The sequence below is a fragment of the Zosterops lateralis genome, assembly GCF_965231275.1.
Source record: "Zosterops lateralis genome assembly, chromosome: Z".
NCBI classification, from domain to species: domain Eukaryota; kingdom Metazoa; phylum Chordata; class Aves; order Passeriformes; family Zosteropidae; genus Zosterops; species Zosterops lateralis.
In genome coordinates, this window is record NC_139800.1 from 59111355 (window position 1) to 59136371 (window position 25017).

At 36.3% G+C, this 25017-nt stretch overlaps 1 protein-coding gene across 1 annotated transcript in view; it reads right to left on the reverse strand.

Moving 5' to 3' along the window:
- Nucleotides 1-2822: 2822 nt before the first annotated feature.
- Nucleotides 2823-25017, reverse strand: part of COMMD10 (COMM domain containing 10) — a 105071-nt gene continuing 82876 nt past the window's right edge. Inside the window, exons 6-7 of the mRNA XM_083883425.1 lie at nt 4021-4080; nt 2823-3393 (exon numbers count right to left, since the gene is read on the reverse strand). Coding sequence (XP_083739551.1) covers nt 3355-3393; nt 4021-4080 — 99 coding nt within the window. The 3' untranslated portion in view covers nt 2823-3354. The remainder of the gene's footprint in view (nt 3394-4020; nt 4081-25017) is intronic.

Consider the following 25017-nt stretch of genomic DNA (forward strand, 5'->3'; position numbering starts at 1 on the left):
TTCAATAAATCTCTGCAAATATCTTCCTTCAATACTATGTGAAGCCTTGGTAATTTCACATATGGATCCTGCCCAAGAGATATTACAGGCCAGTATGCTAGGATCCTGAACTGGAAAGAGCATGGGATGCACCCCTTTTGTTTTCTGCAATAAAACCTTCAAAATACCTGAGACTCATTGTTCTGTTTTTTACCAAGCTTTTAACCAAAGCTGGAACACCTTCAGAATGCACACACCTGTCTAGGCTCCCATACCAGCCTGGTGTGTTCAGTTCTGTGTAGTCTACACACCACCGTTCTCCCAAGAAGTGTTTTTCTTTCTGCCACTCCTGAGGCACTGGGTCTAGTCCCTGCTCCAGGCAGATCTACCCAGGCATCATCAAGTCTGTGCCAGTGCTTATTTTTCCTCTTGTTCACTGACACTTCTGAGATACCAGGACTTTATATGAACCAAGTAGAGGCAGCTTCTCTCAGGGGAAGACCAAGCTTCCCCTCTCCAGGTCCACTTAGACCCAGAGAGAAGCAACCAGGATAAAAGCCTTTTCTGCAAGACCTAACAACCCCCCACTAAATTCTGCTCTTTCTCAGTTAGCCCATTTTCTCTCCTTAGTCAGGAGCACTTAAATTTAAGTGACAGTGTTTTTCTCTAAGATAGTACAGGTTATGCCCTCACTCCATAACAATGTAAAGCCCTAAAGCATCCCGTTTCATACCGAAAAGCCTTTTAAACTAAATGTTTATTTCTCAGTAGTCCTTGACTAAAGGTAACCACTGTACTTATTATAATAAAGCTTTTGACAATAAGAATTCAGTACAGTTAGTAAAAAATAAGAGGCAGCCACTATAAAAAAATCATAAATCTTTTATCTGGAGATAAGGATAAACATTAAATAAATTTTAAAAAAATATTGCAATCTTAGGCTGTTCCCTTTCAACAACATTTTATAATTTTTAAAATATTTCCTATTAAAGTTAGATTTAAAATCTGGTTTTCATTATTGCAGACTTTGATCTTGGTCAACTTTGCACCAAGGTTGACACTTCTGGGTTAGTTTGAAATACTAGACGTAGTTATACAACTGGCTAGTTTCCATAGTTAACTCTGGTTTACTTTGATTCCCCAATTTTCCTCCCACTCTTCTATAAGGTTTTCTCCCCTTGTGCTTGATATTTTCATTGTATATATACTTTTGTCATCTTTTCCAGTGTTTCCTCTCTCTTGCTGGTATTTTCCAACACCCAAATTCCATCCTTGAGAATATCTGTTTCTCTACCCTCTCCTTCCTTTTTCTTGTGCCCCATTTCTTCCTAGTCTGACTCCTTTTTTTCAGATGCGCCTGCTGATTTGTCCAATGGCTCTTGCTCTCCAAACTAGCCCAACCTTCACCTCCTCCTCCAGGATCCATCAATCACTGCCTACACTCACAAAGATAAATTAAACCCCTCACATAACCGCCTTAGTAAGTCCTGCATCCACATAGGAAAGTCGGAACTCATTTCAGACCTGACTTCCAGAACAGAAGCTCTGGAAACTCCAAGAAAAGGCTCAAAAGCAGTGTTCTTGCACAAAGCATACTGTGCCACAGGACTGCTAGAGGAAGACATGTCATGCAGAAGGGAGTTCCCTCAGCTGCACTAACTATAAAGCACTGCTACTGTCAGCAAGCAGAGGGAATGGTGCGGATGTGTCCACCTGTAGTCTATGCAGAGTGAGATGAGCGAGCTGGCAAGCTCTTGTGAAACAGCCAGGCCAAGGATGTGACGTCTGTGGGTGGGAGCACTGTATCTTTAGAAGATACAGCATGTTTGATGGGGGCTTATGACATTTTGGCAGCCAACTTCACAAGTATAGTGGATAGCTGAGGATATTCCGCAGTGCAGGGTGACTCATTTCTTCTTCCAGGGTAACAGTGTTACTGTACCAAAGTGGTAGAGAATATTTGGCATTTCCTTTAAGAGCTAAGAACTATGGTGTGTTTTTTCACTTCAGCGCCCTTTACTCACACATAGGCTGTTAATGGCTTTATCATCTGAATCTATTAATTTTCAGCTTGGACAACTTGTGCAAACCTCACAATATTCTAGGAATCAACAGCACAATCCCTAATAACAAAGCAACAAAAAGGCAGAAAATGACCCTCCAAATGCAACAAAGTGGGAAATCTGGCAAAGGAGGATGTAAACTATTCAGGAGAACCAACTATTCAAAACATACATTTTGGTTATACTTTTATCTACAGTCATGAGCGAGCAAACAAACTACAGAAGGAAACTGTCTGGTTGGTTATTAACCATCCCTCATATAGCCATCAGAAAGAAAAAATTCTTAAAATCTCTGAACAGGCAAATTTCCTCTCACCTTCTATAAGCCCAGAGCCCAGAGTCATATAGTGCACAGCAGTGAAGCTGCCTGTCAACAAATAGCAACAAACAAGAACTAAGATGACTTTTACCTTTCTCCTGCTGTTAATGAATCATGTGGAACCAATGGCTGAAAGTATGGCTAACTTGGCCTTTAACCACTATCCTTCAATTTTTCCTCTTCGGTGTAAAAAACAGCATGAGGAAGGATCAACATAGCTTTCAGAAATCTGTCAGATCATTTCAGTATTTTTTGTTTTACACTGTTAAGATTTCTCCCCTCGGTTACATACCATACTTCTTAGATTCATTAGCGGGCATGCAGTGCTAAGAAGACATGTTTATTTTCAGTGCCAAGAGTAAACGCTGAATTCAGAGACATTGTTGATTATTTCAAAGAAAAAGCCCCACCAAACTAAAATAGAACAAAGATAACAAAATAAAGCTTGACTAGCCCCAAAATAATTTTTTAGAATTCTGAATTTATTTTGACAAATCTGCGAGAAGTATTATCAAGTGTGTGAATAATATAAAAAAAGAATAGACATTCTATTAGCTGTGTATTTTCTTACACCTTCTACATTTATGTCTACAGAAAAGGGTTTTTTTCCTGTTCTGTCATTAACATGCAAATTTCTACCAGAATCAAGTAACATCTATAATAGGATGAAAAAAATATTTCAGGGTAGTATTCTTTTGGGGAAAGCAGGGTAGCATTCTTTTGAGGGGGTGGGGGTGGGTAGGGTGTTTCCCCACTGGAAGTAAAGAAGACATTTTTCACAACTGCTAAGCAAACAAGAGAAAGTCCATTAGAATATTCAGACTCTTGAGAAAGACTCTTGGCTAATTGTACTGGTCTAAAAAGCAGATAAGACATATAATTTTAGAAGGAGAAACCCGCTGAATCCTTCAGGAAACACAGCTTGGCAATCTATCTTCAACTCAAAATAATGAGGTGGCAGAAGCGTGATAGAGAAATAAGTCTTCAAAAACATCACGTAAGAGAATCCAGCTGTGCTTGTATAGTTTCCAGCTATTTAAAGGAAAAAAAAGAGAGAAAAAAACCTTCACTCATAAAATGTTGTTTAGAAACATGCAAACAGAAATATCCAATATCTTCAACTATGCATACCAAATATATTTGCATACCAATATAAAAATCCTGTACTCATGAATATTTGTTTTTACATGAAGCTATTAGAATTCATTGCTGCAGTTTAAATATTCAAATTTTAAAGAAACAGTTGTCTAAATAGTACCTCTTTAGCATGCACAGATGTTTTCCTGTGAATTTCTAATGCATAATAACAAGGAAAAAAATAATAGAGTTCATTTTGACTGGATTACGAGCCTAGCATCCTGACTGAAGATGTAACAGGAAGAAGCTGTTTCCAGAGAGATCCCCTCTGTCAATCATCAGCTACTCCTCTTGATCTAACTGCCAGATATGTTTGCAGTGACCCAAGCCCTGCCTATTCCAAAGCTGAATGCACAGGCTCTCCTTGAAAAGGGTTTATGTGATAAAAAAAATCTGACCGCCTTAATTTAAGTTGGATCCCTTTATTCCAGTTTGATTAGATTTAATTCATATAGGCAACACTTCCTGCTGAGCAGCATAAGGTGTTTACAAAGAAACTATAATATTGTAAAATCCACAGACCTTGTTGTAGAACTCAAATAGCTCCTGATGGCTAAATTCTACAAACACTTTCTTCAAGTTCTGTAAAGGAGAAAGAAAAAACAAATTAAAAAAAAATAAGTAATAAGCATACTCTTTTCTCTTCTCTTCATTTATCTTTTCTCTTTTCAACATTAACTTCCAGTAAATTTTAAGCTTTATGAAAGATAATGGTTAGTTTCCTCCCATTCACAACAATCTTCCGTGTACATGTATATTTCATTTAAGTGAAGAATTCAAATATACCAGTGTATCTATTCTTCTCCTGTGAAGAACAGTAACAAAGTAATACTCTATGGAAAGAATTTAGTTACCTTATTTTTAAGTCATACAAAAATGAATGATTACATTCATCTTTCTCAGCAGTCCATCTAAGATCTGGTAAATACCATTTCACATTGATAAAGTCAGTAGTGTATTTGATTGAACTGACACAGCTATTAATGTACTGCATAGGCACAGAGAGCTGATACTTCCATTCATTAATCTAACGGTTCCAATCTTAGCATGCTGACACTGCTACAGGCATCCATGCAGATTCAGCTCAAGTTAACAATTAACACTACAGCTTCAAAGCAGTGCTTAAGCACTTAAAAACCCCACAAAATAACACAACTGATGAAAACTACTGTAGATAAAACAGATGGTGATAATAATCCTCTGCATGCATGTGCTGATGTCTGTGGACATGGGGGTTAAATTAAAACTTCTGTCCTGTTTAACTTGCTTGGAGCCTGCTACCTTCAATCACAGTGCAGACCTATCCACATAGTTCCTAGCCTTATTCCTCCTACTTCACTTTGTGACTTTATTAATTTAGAAGTAAATTTCTATTTCTGCACATTCTCTTTGTTTTTCTTAAACTTTTCAAGGCTTGGAGGCATTCCTGAGGATAAAAGTTGGACTTCCATAAACACTAATGAGGCTCTGTGTAAGCTGAATCTCTAGACACCTCTACTCACAAAATATTATCAACTGAAATAACATACACACAACTATGTTTCTTTAACTGGTACCAACTTCATGTACCACATGGGTCAAAGAAAAACATTTGTTTATCCACTCAGCTTAAATGAGCAAGGACACTTTTGCATACAGACAAGGCTGTCGGCCAGATTCTGTGTACTCAAAGCAATGCAAGTCTCAAGTTATGCCAAATAATGTCACTGAATTTGGCGCACCCAATGCACAAGAGCAGCAGAAGCCCTGGGAACACAGTATAGGTACTGCCTGGTGCCTACTCCTCAAAAGGAGCTGTAAGAGACACAGGAAAGAGATAAAATAACTGGGGCCAGCCTGTCTGGTGCAATTCCTCCTTCTCGTTCTGCAGAAAGAAGGATCCCTTCCAACAATTTCAGGACGGCTACAAAAGCCTAGAAAAGGACCAGTGATTTGCATGAGAGACCAATCTTCCCCCTCTGGGAAGGAACAATGCAATACTGTGAATTGTATGGTGAATACAAAATAAAACTACCGGGACAGCAGTTTTCTTTGCCATGACTCCAGCTGATCCTCCCTCCAAAGAGCATAATGACATGACAGGAAAGTAAAAGCATTTTTAAAGGCTTTCTAACAGCTAAGAAACATAAAAAGAAAGCAAACAAGTTTTTTTTTTTTTTTTCAGAAGAGAAAGCAGGGAGAGGAAAGAAGAAAGATGCACGAATAGTAAAGGGATCTACCATTTCAGCTGGGATGTTTGCTTGGCATTTGCATTCCCTAGAAGGATTTTGGTGACATAATGGAAGGAATCAGAACTGCAAAGAGGAGGTTCAATGAAAGGAAGTTACAATGTATTTTAAAAGTTTATCAGTCACAATAAATAGCTAGGATTATTTCTTGAATGATTTCTGGGAGTCTGCTGGATTTTGATATGACAGTTTTGCAATGCCTCCAGAGAGGGGCAGAGAAAGAGCTCTGACCACCAGATCTCATTTCTCCGATCTCTGTGTCTCATTCAAAATGGGCATCTTTTGGTACTACTTCAGTTCAGCAAGCACAATCAATTCTCTCTCTCTATCTCTCTCTCTCTCTCACTGCTTGTCTTTCATGTTTTCTAACTATATTAGTTACTGTTAATTAGATGATAGAGTATGCAAATGAAAAAAGTGCACCTTTTAACTCGGATTCTCTTTACGCTTAATAAAAAACCCCCACTATGCTTTATGAATAGGATGAGATCTCTCCATTATTATTTGATAATCTCTCTCTGATAACTAGGACAAAACTTATGTTGGATTGTGTCAGGCAAATGTCTGTGGAGATCTAAAAGAAAGCATGTCATGCTAAGCTGTATTTCTGATCTGGGGTGGGAGCAGGAGTGTTGATGGGAGAGAGGTGTAACAATCTTGTATGAAATATGTTGTTTAGCTACACTTAATCATCTGGTAAAATACATTTGTATGTGTAAAAACCTGGTACATCTACTACATCACTACAACAGAGAGTAATGCCACAATAAAACCCATGCAGAAGTATGGCACCAGTTAAAAATGTTACTTTACTATATTAAATTTCTCACTATCATGAGTCCATTAAGGAAGGTTACCAATTATCTGTATTATGTAGTCCAGAGTTCCTATATGAATTACAAAAACATTGTATAATAACTAGATCCCTCCAAAAAGCCCTACTTCTCAGGTGGCTGATGGCCCCTATTTTTAGCTGAGATATCCGTTATTCACTTATTTGCTTTATTCTGTGTGAATATAAACAAGGGCAATTAAAACTGTGCACCACAGGACTAGGTTACCATCCAGTTCTTCAATTACTCAGTAAAATTGTCTTAAAAATGACTGTATAGATAGAATATTGCTAAACCCCCCAGAGCAGGCAAATTTCTAATATACTTAATGGAATTTTACTCAGATAAGCATACAAAATTACAAACCCCAATAATATTTCAATCATAACTAAAACACAGGATGAAAAAAATCGCTTTCAGCCTACTTACTTAATTAAATGTCACTGTGTGCAGACAAAACCTCAACCTATTTATGAAAAGTACAGCTAAGCTGACTTCTTTTATCTGCACATACAAGTTTTCAGATGTTGCCTCTGATCTAGTATGTTTTTCCCAGATATAAATAAGAAAACAGCAATTTGCTGGATGTCTGAACTTCTTTCTACTTTTTATCAAACGTATAATTCTTTTTTCCACTTTCTTTATAAATATCATCCCATTCCTCACCTTCACACTACTCTCTCCCTCATTTTTGGCATCTCATTTTCTCTTTCTTTTTATCATCTTCATGTGAAAGAAAACTAAATTGAGCAACCAGAAAACTCAACTGAATTTATTCCCACTGTCACACTTTGTCACTCCAATAGTTTTTCTAATTATATCCCAAATTTTGTTGCTCTGCCAGTGTTAATTCCTAGCTCCTACTTTCAAGAGTTTAACCTTGAGTGTGACAATTTTATAGCATCAGAGAAACACGGTGGAGCATGCTATTCTTATGAAGACAAAGAAATCTCTAAAGTACCAAATATTCACTCTTTGGGCTGCTTTGAAAATACAGAGACAGGCTTTTTGTCTGATACAATATCCATGAAGGGTGGCAGGGACTGCACTGGAGCAATATGCTCAATGAGCACAGCTAAAGAGTATGTGCAGCACATTAGCTAAATAAAGTTGCTGTTAAGTTCAATGTGTTCCTCTTCTATAAAACATGACAACACATTGCATTTACTACCGGAAAGGTCTGTGTGAATTGGAGGTGTCACCAAGAAAAATCTTTATTACTCTGAACTCACTGCAAGGAATACAGTAATAAGCTTTTCATAAGAAATGTGGTTTAACATGTTTGGCCATGTATCACTAGTGAATGTATTCTAAGTGTAAAAATTAGATTTCAGTGCCATTTTGCCTTCATACACCCAGATGAAATTCTGATTTAATTCCACCTCTTCTCTCACCCCAGGGCAGTATCAATTTACAACTTACAGCCTCCTGAGAACTGTTAAATTCTAATAAGTTTAACTGATTAGGGTTGTTTTCTCCCCTTAAGTATCTTCTCACTTACTGTCTGCTATTTTTTTAAAAATCATAACATGTTCATCAGTCTCTAAAACCAAATTTCCTTTGAGACTGAAGGAGGGCAGGGAAGAGGAAAGAGAAACAAGAAGAAAATGAAGATAAATCCTTTGTATTCCCAGTCAATATTAATATATTACCCTAACCAAAACAGCCATTCTGAATGGTTGGCCAATTCTACAAAATAGCCACAGTCTTTTAATACACACTTAGCTTACAACCACCACCAAACAGTTAGGAAAAATTTTAGCTGAAAGTGATCATCAGCAAGAAATTATGAAAATACAAGTATTCAAGATATGTAAGAGTCTCCAATTTTCCATTATTTTGGCTAACTATTTTGGTAGTAGGTTTTGCAGCAAGAAGGTAACTAATACCTTCTTGCTGCAAAGTATTCCTGTGGAAATCAAGCAAAAATTGTCTCCTTAAAATACTTCAGAAAGCAGACGCAAATTTCTGGTTATAACCTAAGGACTGGGGTTTCCTTCTAGGGGGTTGGTTGGCTAGTTGATTGGTTTTACAGTGGGGATGTTAATTTGTTTATAGTGGTTTGTTGGATTTTTTTAATATAGTACTCTACATACTCCTATTTTAATGTAGTAATGCAAAAAACCTTATTATTAATGACAGAGTTATGCAACCTTACATACTACACAGCTATTCTACACATTTAAGTCCCCAACCCCATGCATAGGCATAGAGTAATGCACTAGAAGTTTTAAATAAATGCTAAACTTCTGGTTTAAAGCTAACTTGAAAACAAAAAACTGATACTACTCTCAACTGCAAAGTTATAACTACTTCAATGATGCTGAAAAATAAATGCCAATATTTGGAAGCAAATGGAGAGATAAGCAGAATTATATAATAGATTTATAAGCTAAATGTCTACTGATAATATTCTGTGACTGAGCTGTATGTAAAAAAATAAAGTATATTCAAAGTTTTTTAATAGCAACTAAGTTAAATAACATACATTCCAATCTTCATATTCTAATATTACCTTTAATACTGTCTTGAGCCACATCTTCATTAGGTTTGAGAGAAGACTATTTCCACATTTGCTATCCATTCTCCAATTTATCCCTATTAGATTTCCTTAAAATCTCAGATATAACAGAATGATCTGGATAACTAAGCTAATCAGTTTATAAGATTCATTTCATCGCAAATTAATATTCATTCCTAAACAGAACCCAGTTGATTCTTACTAGCCTACATTTCCCTATGGACTTATCAATTTTTGTGCTACATTAATTCAGACTTCCTTTAAACTTGCTTGGACCCTGGAGAACTGTGCATTCACTTAGGCACTTATAACTTACAGTCCATTTTCCATCTGTATCTCACAGAATTTATCAAAAAGTTTGAGCTGCTTGGTCAGGAAGATCAATTTTAAGAAGAGCATATGCATTACAACAAACCAGCATCTCTTAGATGTTAGAAACAGCTGTTTCTTAACTCTCTGCATATAAGAGCCAGTAATTAAAACTTCTTCATATTCTTTCAGCTGTAGATGGATGTGATTCAGCTCAGGGATTCAGCAAAACACAGGGTTTTAAATACAGACTAATATATTCCTAATTAAACTTCTTTCACGTCATCAAAAAATGTGACCTTCAAACTTCATTTTTTTTCCAAGCTTACCTCCATTTGCAATACCAAATTACTATTTTTGTCGAGAAAAAAAATCATGTTTTATGACTGAATTACATGCATTTCAAGTTTCAGTGTTTTAAAATGTAAGATACTAATCCACTCTTCCTGATCAACAAAATAACATCTAGTTCGTAAACATGCTGTGTTCTACCTTTCAAAGTTGCATTTCTTTTTCATATAAGCTTATGAAATTCAAATTCCTTGAGGATTCAGGGAGATTTTGCATCATACAAAAGATGTCTTTCCCTCTCTTTGCAATCTATATGTAAGCATCCTAACCAAAGGTCTGTGTCAATTCCTGAAATCTTACCAATGTCTTACTGGAATTTAGCTACATACGATAAATCTTGAATCTCACTCCAGCAGATTCAGAATCATTTAAACATGTTTGCATGGAAAATGGCAAGAATGAATTTATTGCGCAGTCTGGTAATAAGGCAACAGATTCTGCAGGTGTTTGGAGACCTACAGAAGACCTGACATACTCCCAAATTGCAATAAATATTGTCAGTCTCTACCATTTTCATTACTCCTGTTCCTCTCTGTCCTCACAAAAATATACATTACTGGCTGAATGAACTGATGCAAAACTATGGAAATGGGACACAACTACCAAAAAGACCACATAGGCTGGGAAGATCACAGAGTATTAGAGGCAGACAGATCTCTTTTTTCACAGTAGGTAAGAAAAATGCTTTTAAAACGGAGAGAATTATCTGGGAATAAAAAAACAAACCCAAAACTACAGTTTTCACCTCAGTGCATCGTGTCAGAGTAAATACCCTCTTGATAAAGAAGAGAGAAAGAAAAGCCTTTTTTCCAACAGCTGTATCCAAGCAAAAGTGTTCCTAGGAATTTACATTCCTTTAAGTATCATCATTATATTAGTTGGCCTTTTAATGATACTTTTGCATGGCAAACCTCTCAAAACCAGAAATCCAGAGATGAAGGTTGACCCGTCTGTGCAGATTATGTTAAATACACTTTTAGAAAAACACACTGCAGATGTGTATCAGTGCATGCCTATCACTTAAAAGCACGTCTTTTATATTGATACTTCCTGTACGTTGCACATACGGAAAAATGGCTCATAGAAGATCTCTTGAAAGGCTGACTTGCTTTATGTCAGTTCTGTATTTTGTATTTACCTTCGTATGCCCTTTCCTTCTTTGAAGATAACTATACACACTGCACAAGCTCCTGGTTGATTCCTTAGTAGACTCACATGGATTCAGTCACTAAGTGCAACAAGCATCCATCCACATGAATGTTGTTATGTTTTCAGGATTCAACAGGAAAACACGCATAATTTCCAAAAACAGTATATCTAACAAAATGTGTTTAAAAATCGGTTCATTCACTGAAAGGCTGCCACAATTACTAAAAGTGTCACAGATTAATCTGAGGAACACAGGTCCTAATAATTTTTTTTTTCCTGTTTCATCTCTCACCAAATTTCACAAATTCTACTGTACTCCAAATAGTGCAGAAAGCTCTCTGAAGAAGCAATCTTACTAAAAATTAAAAAAAACCTCAACCAAACACTCTTTCTTCCTATTAAATTTCACTGTATCAGGTTTGGAAAAAAGAGTTCACAGGATATGACGTACACCCTAATTGTTGCATACCACTTTTACTATCTGTAACTATCAAAATACAACTTTCTTCTTTAGCCAGAACTATACTGTGATAACTGGTTTTATTCCTCAGAAGAAATGAAAATTCTTATCTTTCACATTTTGGTACACCTCATTTGTCACAGAAGTTATGATATTTTAAAAATTAAGTCCAGGAATACTGAAAGGAAAACTAGGCAGTTCTGACTCTGTGTTTATTTCCACTGGGGCTACCATGTGTAAGTCTTCAAAGCTCCAAAGACAAGTGAGTTCACATTTCCATTCTAAAGATAGCTCACATCGAAACGGACACAACAGTCTTACATTCACCTCAAATGATAAGAAATTTGCTTTTCCTCTACTTATTGTGTTCACAGATAACCTCTGCTGAAGAAATGGGAAGCCTAGGCATGCTGGCACCAGAAATGCTTTCAAGCTTTTCTGACCAAACATGTTCACCAGGTTTGATCACACCGGATGCCATTTTGATCTGGCACCATATTAAATTTTATGAACTACTTATTTAAAAGATGTCACACAACTATAGTTATGAAATATTTTCATTATTGAGATAGAAAACAGTCTAGTGTACAAAGTCAAACTGAGTGTATTAAGTGCAACATTAGCTTAGTATTGTCATTCACCAATTTAAGATTATGAGCTTAAATGGCAACAGTGCACCATGGGTATGTCTCCTGGAACAGCAAAGCTCAGCCTACAGTATCAAAGGCAGACTGAGAACCCTTTGCATCTGGATATACAATGGTCAAACCCCCCTATTAGCAAGAAGAGCGGCTCAACACCCCGCACAGTGTTTTAAAGAGCTTCTCACAGTTTCCTTGCAGCTGATGTAATTAACCTGGAGTTACAAATACTTTCTGTTCTAATCAGTTATACATCTAATATTGGGTCTGAAGCTGGATTTGGAGGAAGCTCAAACTATCATCCAAACCACTCAGAAAGCCACCCCTTTCTTCTCGTCTAAAAGTCAGATAAAGCCTCCTCTGCCCAGAGAAGAAACCTGGGGTATTATCATCCATATCCACATCTAGAGCTACAGATCTGACAGAAACATTATATGGTGAAGTCATGCAGATGACTAACATTTTAAGAAGAATTTATGCCTCCATTTAAGACTGGAGGAAGCTGGCATCTTTTTGAATTATTACCTTCTGAGCTTACCTAGTTCAGTAAGAAAATCCAATGCTGTATTGTTTTACCACAAAGAGCCATCATTTCTTTATCACTGGAATACTTGACAGTATCTATTGTTTCTACTGAGGCACAAGAAAAGGGGTTGGACAAGAGATGCCAGCAGTGAAAGGAAACATCTAAGGAAGCTCAGATCCACATGAAATCAGTGTAACTAATGTGAAAACACCCTTTCAAAAATCTGCTTAAATATTTACAAAATTATGAGATTAGATAATTTGAAAATTAGTTATTTTTGTTTGAAATAGGTCACTCAGAGTATCACAAATTTGGATTTTATTAGGCAGATCAGCAAAGATAAAATGTTTGGGGCTTTTTTTTTTTCTGTGCTATAATGATGCTAGCAACTGTCAGAAAGTATGTTTTTGATCTACAGTGGGCAAATCATTCCAGCAGCTAGCAACTGGGGGCTTGCACACAAATCTCAGCTGCTGAAAGACAGGGAAGTCATGCAGAAATGAGGGATGTTAACTAGCAGTCTAGTCCCCAGCAGGATCAAAGACAGAACTCTTAGGGAATAAGGTTGTTTGTAAAGTAATGCATATTTTACCCTTTTAAAAAATGTATTTATTTTTATGAGGAAGTCACCTACTTACTATTTTTACTGTATTCTAAGGGCTGTAATATATTTACAGCTTTTGCTACAACGCTCACAATCTACAAGTACGTGGTGGTATCGCTTCCTTGTCATAAGCAACCCAGCAAAGCCTTGAACCAGAGCTACCTGTTTGTACCAAGGACACACTGACATCAAGAGTGTGAACAAAATTACATTGCACCACTAGCCTAACCAAGTAAACACCAACATTTCTCAGGCAACAGGCCACAGCACAAACCTGGAAGAGGTCATTAAAACCACAATTTCCCAAATTAGACAAAAAAGCTTTGCCTTTTTAAAGAATTACAAATAGATTATGTGGTCTTCTCTTATTACAACTCCACAAAATTAATAAGAATTGGAAACAACCACTTACTAGGAAGCAATCAAGCAACAATTTTCTCATTTGTCACTGAAGCTTACATACATTCTAATGATACAAAATTAGCTATTTTGGATTTCAGACAATGGAATTTCAGTGATTTTGCTTTACTACTTTGCTGACAAGTTATTTAAAGCTTCATGCAGCGGCGTGCTGTAAATTCTCACTGCTTACTGAAAACTGGACAAAGTGCTAAGGACAGAAAGTACAAGTTCTGTGTGTTTTCACATACACCAAAGATGAAATGAGATCTCTCACCCACAGTTTCCTCCAAAGCCAGACTATGAACATAAGTGTGTAAGTAATATCCTCTCAGGAAAGAAAAAAACCTATTTTTGGCTAACATAAGCAACCCAAAAAAGGGTCTCAAATCCCTTTTTATATTCTTCAAGTCTGTGAGCTACAGTTCATCCAAGTTTCTTTAAAAGACTTACTTTAGAAGTAAGTGATATGAAGGAATATAGTACTAGATTCAGATTATTTTACAGATGGCAGGAGCACAATCCAGTACTCAGGCCAGCTGCAATAGTTTCAATAATTATCAAAATCAAGATATTTTTTATGCTTCTCTCTCAAAACGAATCCATTTAGCTTCCAATTAATTACATTTTTCTCTTTCAAGATAGCACTGCATGATGCCAAACTAAAATGGTAGAGCAAGCAACAAAAAGTGTCTGTAGTGTAATCTTTTCACAAAGATAGAAACAAAATTAATATTTAAACTAAACTAAATGTCTTTTTTATCTTTTTAACCTATGAGTTCTTCAAAGGGAAAAATGGAATAGTAAGATGTTAAAGGTCAGTTTGCAAATACTATTTTCTTAGAATCACATATCATTAAGATTGCAAAACACCCCCTAAGATCATTGAGCCCAGACAACCTTTAAACAAACACCATCATGCCTAAACCACAGCATGAAATGCCACACCCCAGTCATTTCTTGAACACTTCCTCTACCACCTTCCTGGGCAGTCCACTCCAATGTTTAACCCCTTCCAGGAAGAATTTCTTCCTGATGTCCAACAGTAACAGCTGGCGGCCATTTCCTCTTGTCCTGCTGCTAGTTCCCCATGTTTCTACAACCTCCTTTGAGGTACCTGTTAGTACCAAGGCAGTGTACAGTTGCATTCAAGGTATAAAACTGGTCACCGAGCAGCAGAAAAATGAACTAGAAGAATGACTGGGTGACAGCTGAACAGGTAAACCAGAAAGACAGCCTGATGACCCTAGTCAGGATCAGGGTGACAGCAGTCTTTATAAAAGAGCATATTAGGAGTATCTGTGCTTTCTTACTGGTGTAACAGAATTAACAGCTGAACACACACTAAAGGGAGATGCCGCTAGATTCCAAGCATGAGAAATGTTTTGTACCTTTTGAAGAAAGCAATTCCGAAACCCTGCACAGAAGACTGAATTGCCCAAACTGCAAACCAGCTTCTTCAACGAGAACAACAGTCTAACATACTTGGGAGCATTATTTTTGAAGGATTAAAACACAATTGTGAAAGAGAAGTAATGCTATTTGGACTGTTTTGTTTATTTTGGAGATCAGCAGGTTGACTGGTTTACAGCCATAAACTAGGCAGAACTCTATGGTCAGGTAATGGCTCTGTGGGATTAGAGGCTACCTAAGGAATACATAGACCAATAGTTAATTTGCCAGTTGGCAATCTACTTTTCAAACTGATAAACACAGTACTTGGGGGTTTGTGGCATTGGTAATATCCTCTAAATCCTTCTATATAATAGCCTTCTAAAGCTGAAGCCTACAGAGATGTGAAATTCTAGAATGCAGTAACAAAGCCTGATACTACAAGAGAAAGGGCCAACTGAATAAGCTGCATGTCTGTATCAGCAAGAACTTTGATAAATAGTCAAAATGAGGTTTTGTATTTGAACTAAAATGTTTCTCCAGTAGTTGCTCGTATTTTCTGTTTGTTGAAAATATTAAAATGTGAAAAAACCCACATGGGAGGTCAAAAGCTACAAGCCATTTAACAATAGCTATCCTAGGTGAATAGCTATCCTAGGTGAATAGCTATCCTAGTGAATGAAGAAGATCCAGAAGACTTTCCACTCCGTTTTCTTCTGGGAACTAAAACTTTCCTTTCTGAAATACACCATTCAAGATTAATATATGAACGAGAAGAGATTCTTATCTTTAGACATATTCCATTGTAAGAAGAAGAGAAGAGAGCATCTACCTCCACTGGCAAAAACAAAGCCATCAGCCACAGTGCAGTGATTCTCCTCTGTTCAGCATTTGTAAAGCTTCATCTGAGCCACTGCATCCAGTGCTGCACAGCCCCAGTAGAGAAGATGTTTGGAAACTGGAGGGAGTTGATCTGAAGGGTTATCATCTGGATATATTAGATGTGAAGAGATACTAGAAGAAGATTTCCTTAGTTTGTAACAGGGTTAAGCATAGGGAAGCTACCTGCAGTCCTATTGTCCTGGGGTAATCCTTAATGTTATTTTATTCCATCTCTATCTGTTCCCACAAATTCCCACTGTATCTTTAAGACCCTACAAACGAGAACCCTGGGGTAGGGGGGGAGTGTGCTATCACAGGTGCTTTCCTGGTTTTTTGCCACGCGGTATTTGCTTCACTGGCTCTTTGGTCTTGCTTAAGCAGAGATTTTCTCCTTTGTGGGTTCTCCTCTTTTTTTCATCTTTTTCCTCACCTCAGAGAGGCTGCAGTAGGGGTTTTGGACTGCCTTGGGGAGAATCCCGCAGTCGAGGTCCTGCCCAGCGCAGGGACAGGAAACACCGAGCGCTGGCCCGGCAGCTTCGCCTGCCGGGCTCGTCCTCAGGAGGGGCATTTCCAGCATTCGGGTGTCTTTGCTGGTGTGGCAGATTGTGAGTTTGTAGCTATGTAGCCGTTATTTGCTGTTACCTTTTTTATTCTTGCCCTTTGCCACTTTCTTTGTTATTAACTGTTCTTTTTTCACTTTTATCTGTTGATATCTCATTCATTACTGGTGGGAAGGGATTAGCTGGAATCAAGGCAGAAGTCACTCATTTCAGACTGCCCACCTCTTTAAACTGTCTCAAAACTATATACCTATATGTAACAATTGTAGCACTAAAATGTATCTCTGTGACAGATGATCATAGTTTACTCTGTTGACTACTAGAGATCATACCTGTTTAAGGAGTTCACCTCATAATAAAGAATCATGTTTGGCAACAAATAATAACCATTCCCGAGTGGAAGAATTCCCAAGGAATACAGTTTCAATCCATTCATGATCACTAAATTTCTCCAAACAATTCTCACAGGGAGCTGATCCAAACAAAATCCCTAAAAGTTGGCAACCACACCTTTTAGATGGCCACTGTTCTTCACTCTTAAAAGACCTAGATCTGGATCCACAAGTAATTTCAATAGATATTGACTGACAATAAGATAAGCAGTGAGAGTAGGCCATAAAGGTGATCTAGATAACTTGGTAGGCCAGTGAAGTTCGCAAGAGACAAGGCTGTTGAACAGTCAAGTCTTGGGATCTGAAGACTTACTGGCCTCCTGTTTGTTTATCACCACCAGTTTGAAAGTGCCGCAACTGGAGTGCAATTAAAGAATTCCAACACAAACTTCAATAACTCTGAAATTTTAAAGAGAGTATTAAACATCCATAAAGAGCAAGTATAAGAGTGAATACCCAAAGGGTCCGAAGCTCTTGGATAAAAAATTGCCACTATAAAAAATTGCCAGCTCCACCTCTAGACACTAGCATTTAGAGCATCACTGGGCCACAGGGCTCTTGGTGTAGAGGCAAAATGCTATGGTCAGATAATACAAGGAGCTAGATTACCTTCAACTGCCAAAATACGCTTAATAGAAAGTCAATACGTTAATTTTGCATTAGTGGTTGCATAGCCCATTCTCTCAAAATCTAAGAGAGCATAAAAACACAAGGTTGGCATAAACTCTGTATTAGCTGCATATATTCTAGTTAATGTGACAGAATGGCTATCTTGTACCCAACATTACAATTCTTCTGCGAGCAATCCAGCAGCGCAGAGATATAGTATTAACGATTGTGAAATCATGCCTTCACTTCGTGGCTTTAACTTAACTGTGAAATTAGACTTTGTTTATTTCACAGCTGGGTACTGACTGCTATGAATTGAACTGAAAATGCTACTTACAGGCCAGTATGTGGCAATACTTCCAAGCAAACAAGAGACTGAAGAGGTGAAGATAGATATCAAAATGGGGCTGTAAATTACCTTGCTGAATGCTCTTACCGAAAAGCTGCCTGGAATATTTCACTACTCTGAAGCCATACCAGAATGAATCTCACAAGACATTATACAGATGATAATACTAATCAATGGTTACTAGAAAATGCTGTATTTTCTACACTACTCTTTAATGTAGCATGGCATCATCTCCCAAGTGTTGCAGGTTCCTGTATAATATGTTTTTCTAACACTGATTTATGGAAACCAAGAAACACTGACAGAGACTCACAATCAAAACCTACACAAATTAATGAAATTTTAAGGCAATTTATTTCAGTTACTTCATACAATCCCAGCATCCCACTGCTTGTAGTTGCTGACTACAAAAAGCTCCAGAATCTTCTCTAATTGAATGACTACAGTTGAAAGCACAAAATAATGCAAGGATTTTAAAACTAAATATAACTTTGTCAAGTCATGTTTTCCACCCTGACCACAGTGGTTTAAATAGCTTCACAATCAAGAAAACGTGTGAAATCAATTGTGACTGGGGATTACAAAGAAAGTAATTAGTTCATGCAGCTCAATCTAGAAATCAACACAGACCTTGAAAAAGACAGACCTCAGGATCAACAGTCTGCAAGAGCAGCTCTTGTCCAGCCCTGCCATCACTCTGTGTTCTAGGAGCGAAGAGGAAAAGGCAGTCCTTCTTCTGCCATCCCTGACATACCCAATTAGATGATACCTCACTTCAGTAACAGTCCATCCCCTGTATTTCCACAGCAAAAAAGCAATTTCAATGGACCACAGCTATAGACCACCATAAAATCCATCTATTAAAAAAATGTACCTACAATCAACTTGCTCCTATTGAATAAGGATTAGAGTGCTTCACTTGTAATAGAGATAAGTTTTTAATATATATATATATATATATATTTTTTTTTAAGTACGAATGTTAGCTTTTGCAGTAATAAAAACTTCCTGCTCCATCAGTGCAATAAATTTTTTTAATGCCTTTAGTTAAGTAAGCAACTTCTAAGAATCTCTCATTCATTTGATAACGTCTCAGAGTAAGCCCAGTATTTTTGCCAGTATAGCTATTTTTCAGTGACCTGTAGTAAATGCTTTATTATTTAATTTCTTTGTTTGGTGTTTGTAGCTGCTTTCCAGTGAACTGCAATGAACATGTTATTTGTACTTTTTAATTTATTTTTTTTTTGGGGGGGGAGGGGGCTGTATCATGAAGCCTACGCATGCTAGATCAGAAATGGTTCCTACCACACTACCATTATCTAATAGATGGTTTTGCCCTAAAACCTGTGGGTAAATATTAGGCACATATATGCAGCATTTGTTACTTAAAATCTTGTATTCTGTTCTTAAAAACTTTTTTTTTTTTCACTTCAAGGTTTTTTGAATAACAGGGAGGAAAAATGCACCTGAAATAAACAAACTCATTTTAGAGATAATTTTTAACAAAAATGAAATATGCTCAAGCACATCCACATTTTATGTAAATGCTTCGCATGTAATCATTTTACTATGGTTAAGATAAACAGCAGTGGACAAAAGGGGGGAATGAAACAGGATAAAAGTACCAGCTTTTATTGTATTAATTGAATTAATACTAAACCAGCATAGACTAGAACAACTGCAATGGGGTACACAAGTGTATAAAAATGTACACAAGTGAGCTTTCCAGCATCCCTGAGAACTTACCAAAGATATACCATGTTTGTTCACAGGTTTGTGTGTCACCTGCAGCACAGCATGAGATTAGACTGGCTATACAGTCTAATGCTTTCTTGGTAAGTTTACCTAGCCACAGCTCTGATGTTTAGGTCTACCTTTTGCAGAAAGATTAAATGACTTGCAAATGCTTCTGCTGACTTCATTTTCCTCTTGATCCTCAACACTAACAGCTGAAGTTTTAAAAGCAGTACTTCTGAAAAAGCTTAGGAGATTCTAAGAGTGGTAACTTGCCTCATACATCATTTCCTACTGGCAGTTCATATTTTTTACTAAGAGTAAAGTGCAGATCTGTATAAATCAGTAAATTCAGTTTCCTCATGTTGTAATGAAGAGCTCTAACACCTTGACTCTTGAGTTATTTTTATTTATTTTCAATCCAGGTTTGGACATCTTTTGCACAAGAGGTGATGTGACTTCCTATACCACCTAGATTCTACTTCCATAGTCCAACAGAAAATGTTACATCACACAATGTACTTCTTGAGAAAATTCTTGTGCCTATAATATGAAAAAGTCCCTATCAAAAAACTGAGACTGAAACCTCATTTGAAAATTGCTTTTCAAAAAATCCAATAAATTAACAAGCAGGTTTTAGGCAAAACCATCTGTCCATTTCAAAAGACAATTAATATCTTTGTCTACAACATTAAATCTTACATGGCCATATAAATACTAACACTTAATTCAATACTGTACCATCTTGCTAGAAGGAAAATGTAGAATAGCTCTTTTGTAAACTCTGTTAAAAATGTACGAGATATTTTTTGTTTTGGAAAATTTCATTTTTTAAAATGCATAACCCTTAAATGTCACAAACACTAAAAACCCACATGCATTCTAAGCAAAGTAGATCAGAAGCAGGCAGCATATACTAATAACAATGGGCCTATTAGCATGGAATCAGAATGCCTGTCTTAACATGAGCAGGTCACATGTCTGTACAGCAAGCAGACTGACAATACAAATTTTCTCAATATGTAAACCTTTTGTCCCAAATTACTTTTTAAAAAATTATGACACATGCATTTTATACAGTCAAGATAAAACAAGTGTTATTACTTTTAAAATGCATAGCTGTGTTTGGTTTTGCCCAAATAGAACTGGCAGAGGATAGAAGAAGTAAATGGGGGAAAAGTTACCATTAAACAAAACTAAGATAGAAAATGTGTTTTTTTTCCTGTGTTAGAAATGATTTCAACAAGAGGCTGAAGCATGTTAAGGAATATCTAGTAATACCATGGAAGCCAGAGATACAATCTTGGAGAAGGAAACTATTTTCATTGTAGAATCACAGACTGCCTTGTATTAGAATGGGCCTTAAAGGTCCTCTGACTCCAGGAGTGGACAAGGATGTTATTCACTGGATCAGGTTGCTCAGGAATCCATCCAACCTGGCCTTGAACATTTCCAGGGATTGAAAGTGCAACAAATTTTATTTTGCAATATCAGGAAATCAAAGAATTATGTAAAACAAAGGCATATTTGATGCTTGACTCCATTCCTAATCTAAGTTGATCCTAAAGCCCTCTGCAAACTTTTCAAACTTGAAATCAACTCAATGGCCCAGAAAGAAACACCTTTTGTCACGCTCTGCTAACCAGAACTGCAAAGCCATTTAAATTCCAACAATTTCAAATGGTAAACTCTTTTCAAACTTTCTCTTCTCCCTTCATGCATTTGCAGGATGAGTATTTCAAACACTTTGGTACTGCTGCCAAAGGTCCTTGAAACTACCTCTTGTAACAATGTATCTGGCCCTCAAAAGTCATCGAATGCTAATTTTATTTTCCACAAATCTACTTGCAATATCGAAAGAACCCTCCTCTGCATGCATGCATTTAATTGACAAAATAAACTTGGAAATACACTCTGAGTGATTACAAATTTTGTTTAGTGTTATAGAATTGGAGCAAACTGGCACTTCAGTTTTATTCTACCTCAGAACACAAAACCTGAGAAATTCTCAAGCAAGTCACCCCATGGATCAAAATGCCAGAAATTATGGAACAAAGATTTGAAATTAAAAAGGTAAAGGAAATGCACAGGCAGAGCTTCCCTTAAAAGATAATCAGCTTTCCTTAAAAAATACATAATATTTTCAGATTTCTTCTGTTTGGCTGTGAACACTCTGAAACCAAGGGCTTTAAAGGCAGTATCCGTGCATTTCCATCAGACACCTTTTCAGAACTCAGCTGGATTTCTTGATTTTCATGTGAACTTATTTGTCTAATAACCTTTAACAGACCTCTATTCGTAGGCTTGTCCCATCCTTCCTTATACTCACATAAAAAAATTTGCAACCACATTTTTGAGCACAGATTCCAAAGGATTATTACTTCTGTGACCATTCCAACATTTTAGCTTCAATTAAAAACACTTCCTGATGTATCAGCTCAGTTTATAAAGTCAGTATGACTCAATGACAGTTGTATTGCTAATCTCAGCAAATGCCTTCCCTCCATCTGTTAATTGTCATCCCATTGTCAAATTGAAGGGAATATATTAAGTTGCTGCTTAAAGATAATACTGCATTTTATCCACTCAGCTTTAGAAAGAAAAATTTATAATGCAATGAGGAAGAATTTGCTCTAACTCCTAAAGCACTTTAAATCTCAGTTCCATTTTTTTTCACCTTTATTCCAGTTCCTCTTTCCTGAAGAATCTAGTTTTCTCTCTATACACAGAACTCACAGTTTGTGAGTTCTGTGTATAGAGGTCTTAATTTTCTTTCAAGAAACAAAAAACCTCATGCTTAACTCCAGGAATAGCCAAAAATGACTTTGAAATGTGAATGAACTTTAGAAAAGCAAGATGTCCTACTTTTAGTTCTATTTTTAAAAGTAAGAATCAATGTGGATTCTGATTTTTTTAATTATTATTATTATTATCATTATCATTATTGTATTACATCATAATGAAACAGAATTATTGCTCACCATCAACCCTCTTGCAAACATGCATTTTTTTCCACAATATTTTTTTTCAATACCTGGATAATTCCTTAAATTTTGCATTCCCCTTTCTAAAGCCCCCTTTTTTATAAAATGGTGGTTGTCCTTTAGAATTCAGACTTCCAGAATATTATATTATTTTTAAGTGAACAAAAGGTACAGTAACTGATTTAATTATTGTTTCTGCAGATTTAGTACATATTGTTTCTTCTACACTCACACTTTTCAAATTTAAGAACCCAATGAGGCCTTTTTCTATCAAATATTGGATAAAAATAAATGTGCTAACTATTAATAAACATTAAATTTACAGTAAAAATACAAAAAATCTTATTCAGACTACAAAAACTTCATAATTGATTAATTTTTTTGCTGCCAAAGCACTTACTGCTTCTCTAGATGGTAAAATATTTTTCCTTCCTTGTGCAACCCCCCCAATGCAAGGTTATCATTTCAATTCATCTACTCGCTCCCTTTATTTCATTAAAATGTAAACTGCTGCTCTAGTGTAGAAATTCCCAGCCTGCTGCAAAACACTAGACTCTGCCTAAATATGCCTAATAAATATGCTTCAAGATTTCATACAGCTTCAGGTGACAGCATATTAATGTAAAAAAGGATTTCCACCCAGACAAATCTGATAATGACTTGCTATAGTTGTCAACTGTTTATCAGCTTATGTTAAAAGACAGCTGATTTCTGTGCATATGCAGCAGGTTAAAGCACAGTTCAGGAAAGTTCAGCTTACATGCTTTTATCCATAAGGAGGAAACTGGGTAATGTGAGTCAACTTTTCAAATCCACAAAGGCTTTCAGGCAGAAGAATGAAGTTAGATGTTACATTCTCATAACAGCTTAGCCTCTTCAAACCATTGCAAAGCTGGTATGCAAACGCATGGTAAGCACAAGCCACCCCAAAATTGAATGTGCAGCAGATTTTCCTTCTACCGAGATTTCAGAGAGTTTTTTCTCAATAATAAAGCAACAACTTGTCTGAATTTAGTAAGTAAAAGAACTCATATTTCTTGAAAAGTATTTAATCTCAAACACGAAATACTTTTTAGAGCTTTAGTACCCATTACATTGCTTTATGTTTTTACAACAACCAAGAACACTTTTTTACTGAATTGGGGGTTGTTTTATTTGTTGTTTGGGTTCCTTTTGTTTCTTTATTTGATTCTTTGTTTTAGGACGTAACCAGCTAAAATTTTATCTACAGGACATATGGATAGACCCTTCAGATTTCTTAGTCTTAGTTGGAGTTTACCATAAGCTAAACAAGAATAATATTGTAGCATTCACATATGTCAATATTTAAACAATTTATTTACTTTCTATTATCTTTTTCCCCACTGTAAGAATGTGATGTGTTTTACCAGAGCTTCTGCTTATCATGTAAAACTTCTAATTAGAACAGAGAAATATTTTCATCGCCTTTACCAGAATTCTGTGATTTTTGTAGGCAATTGTGTTAACATAACTCAAATTAACATTAAGGTTTTTAATAGACACATATACAATAGGCAAGCTTATTATTCTCCTACTACAAGGGAAAAAATAATAAAAAACAACACTATAAAGCCATAATTTACTGTAATGACTTTAGTCTTTAGTCATGACACTCAATGTTTAGTGTTCTGCAGGAAAGTAGAGAAATGAGACATAAAAGAGGAAAAAAGTCTACAAGACATGTACTCTGAATATAGGGAAATAATTAAAGATGCTGAAAGTGATTTTCTCTCTCTGCATATGTCACAGCATTTTTCAGGAACAGTACGTACACCTAAGGAACTGTTAACATTAGTGTAACAGTTATCTAAATTTATTTCTGTTCAAGCCTGTTATCCTTATAAAATTTAGCATAACAGGAGTACAGTTCTAGCTGAAGATCTTGCTTTGTCTCCTCAGCTTCCTTTGTAAGAATCCCAAACGCAAGCTGCAGAGACAATCTTTGTTCTTCATTTGGCCAGTTTTCCTTGTTGACAACTTTTTTTTTTTTTCTTTTTTTTTTTTTTTTTTTTTTTTTGTCTCTACAGCAATGAAGAAAACAAAGAACTTGTTTAATGCACTTGTTGAATGCCTTGGTCCTTGGTACAGAAGTAGTTTAGTATTTGATAACTCTGCAAATTTACTGGCACTTGTGCAACAAAAAGCAGCTCAACATTTGCACAGCTGATTTCACACTGCATCTTCAGAGGTCATACATAAGAGATACTTTTCTGAGGTCCATCCAAATAAAAGGAACTGAACAAAAGCAATCTGTGCTAATGACATCGACATAGTCACAGCTGGAAAACGTAATGCTGCACAGAATATCATGTCAAAATTATATTGCAATACCCAGTTTGAATATTTAGAAAGTTCAGCAAACTAGTGCCCATTTATGCAGGAAATACAATACTTAGTATTCTACATCATTAAACATTAAGTGTACGGGGCATCTAGAAAGAGAAAGGGAATACAGACCTAAGGAATACTGAAAACTTTGCATATCCGCATTTAGCAATAGGGTAAATTTTAATTTAGAATGAAGGACAATGTTGAAATGCCAGTTACAGAAAAGTAAAAATAATAACAGAATAAA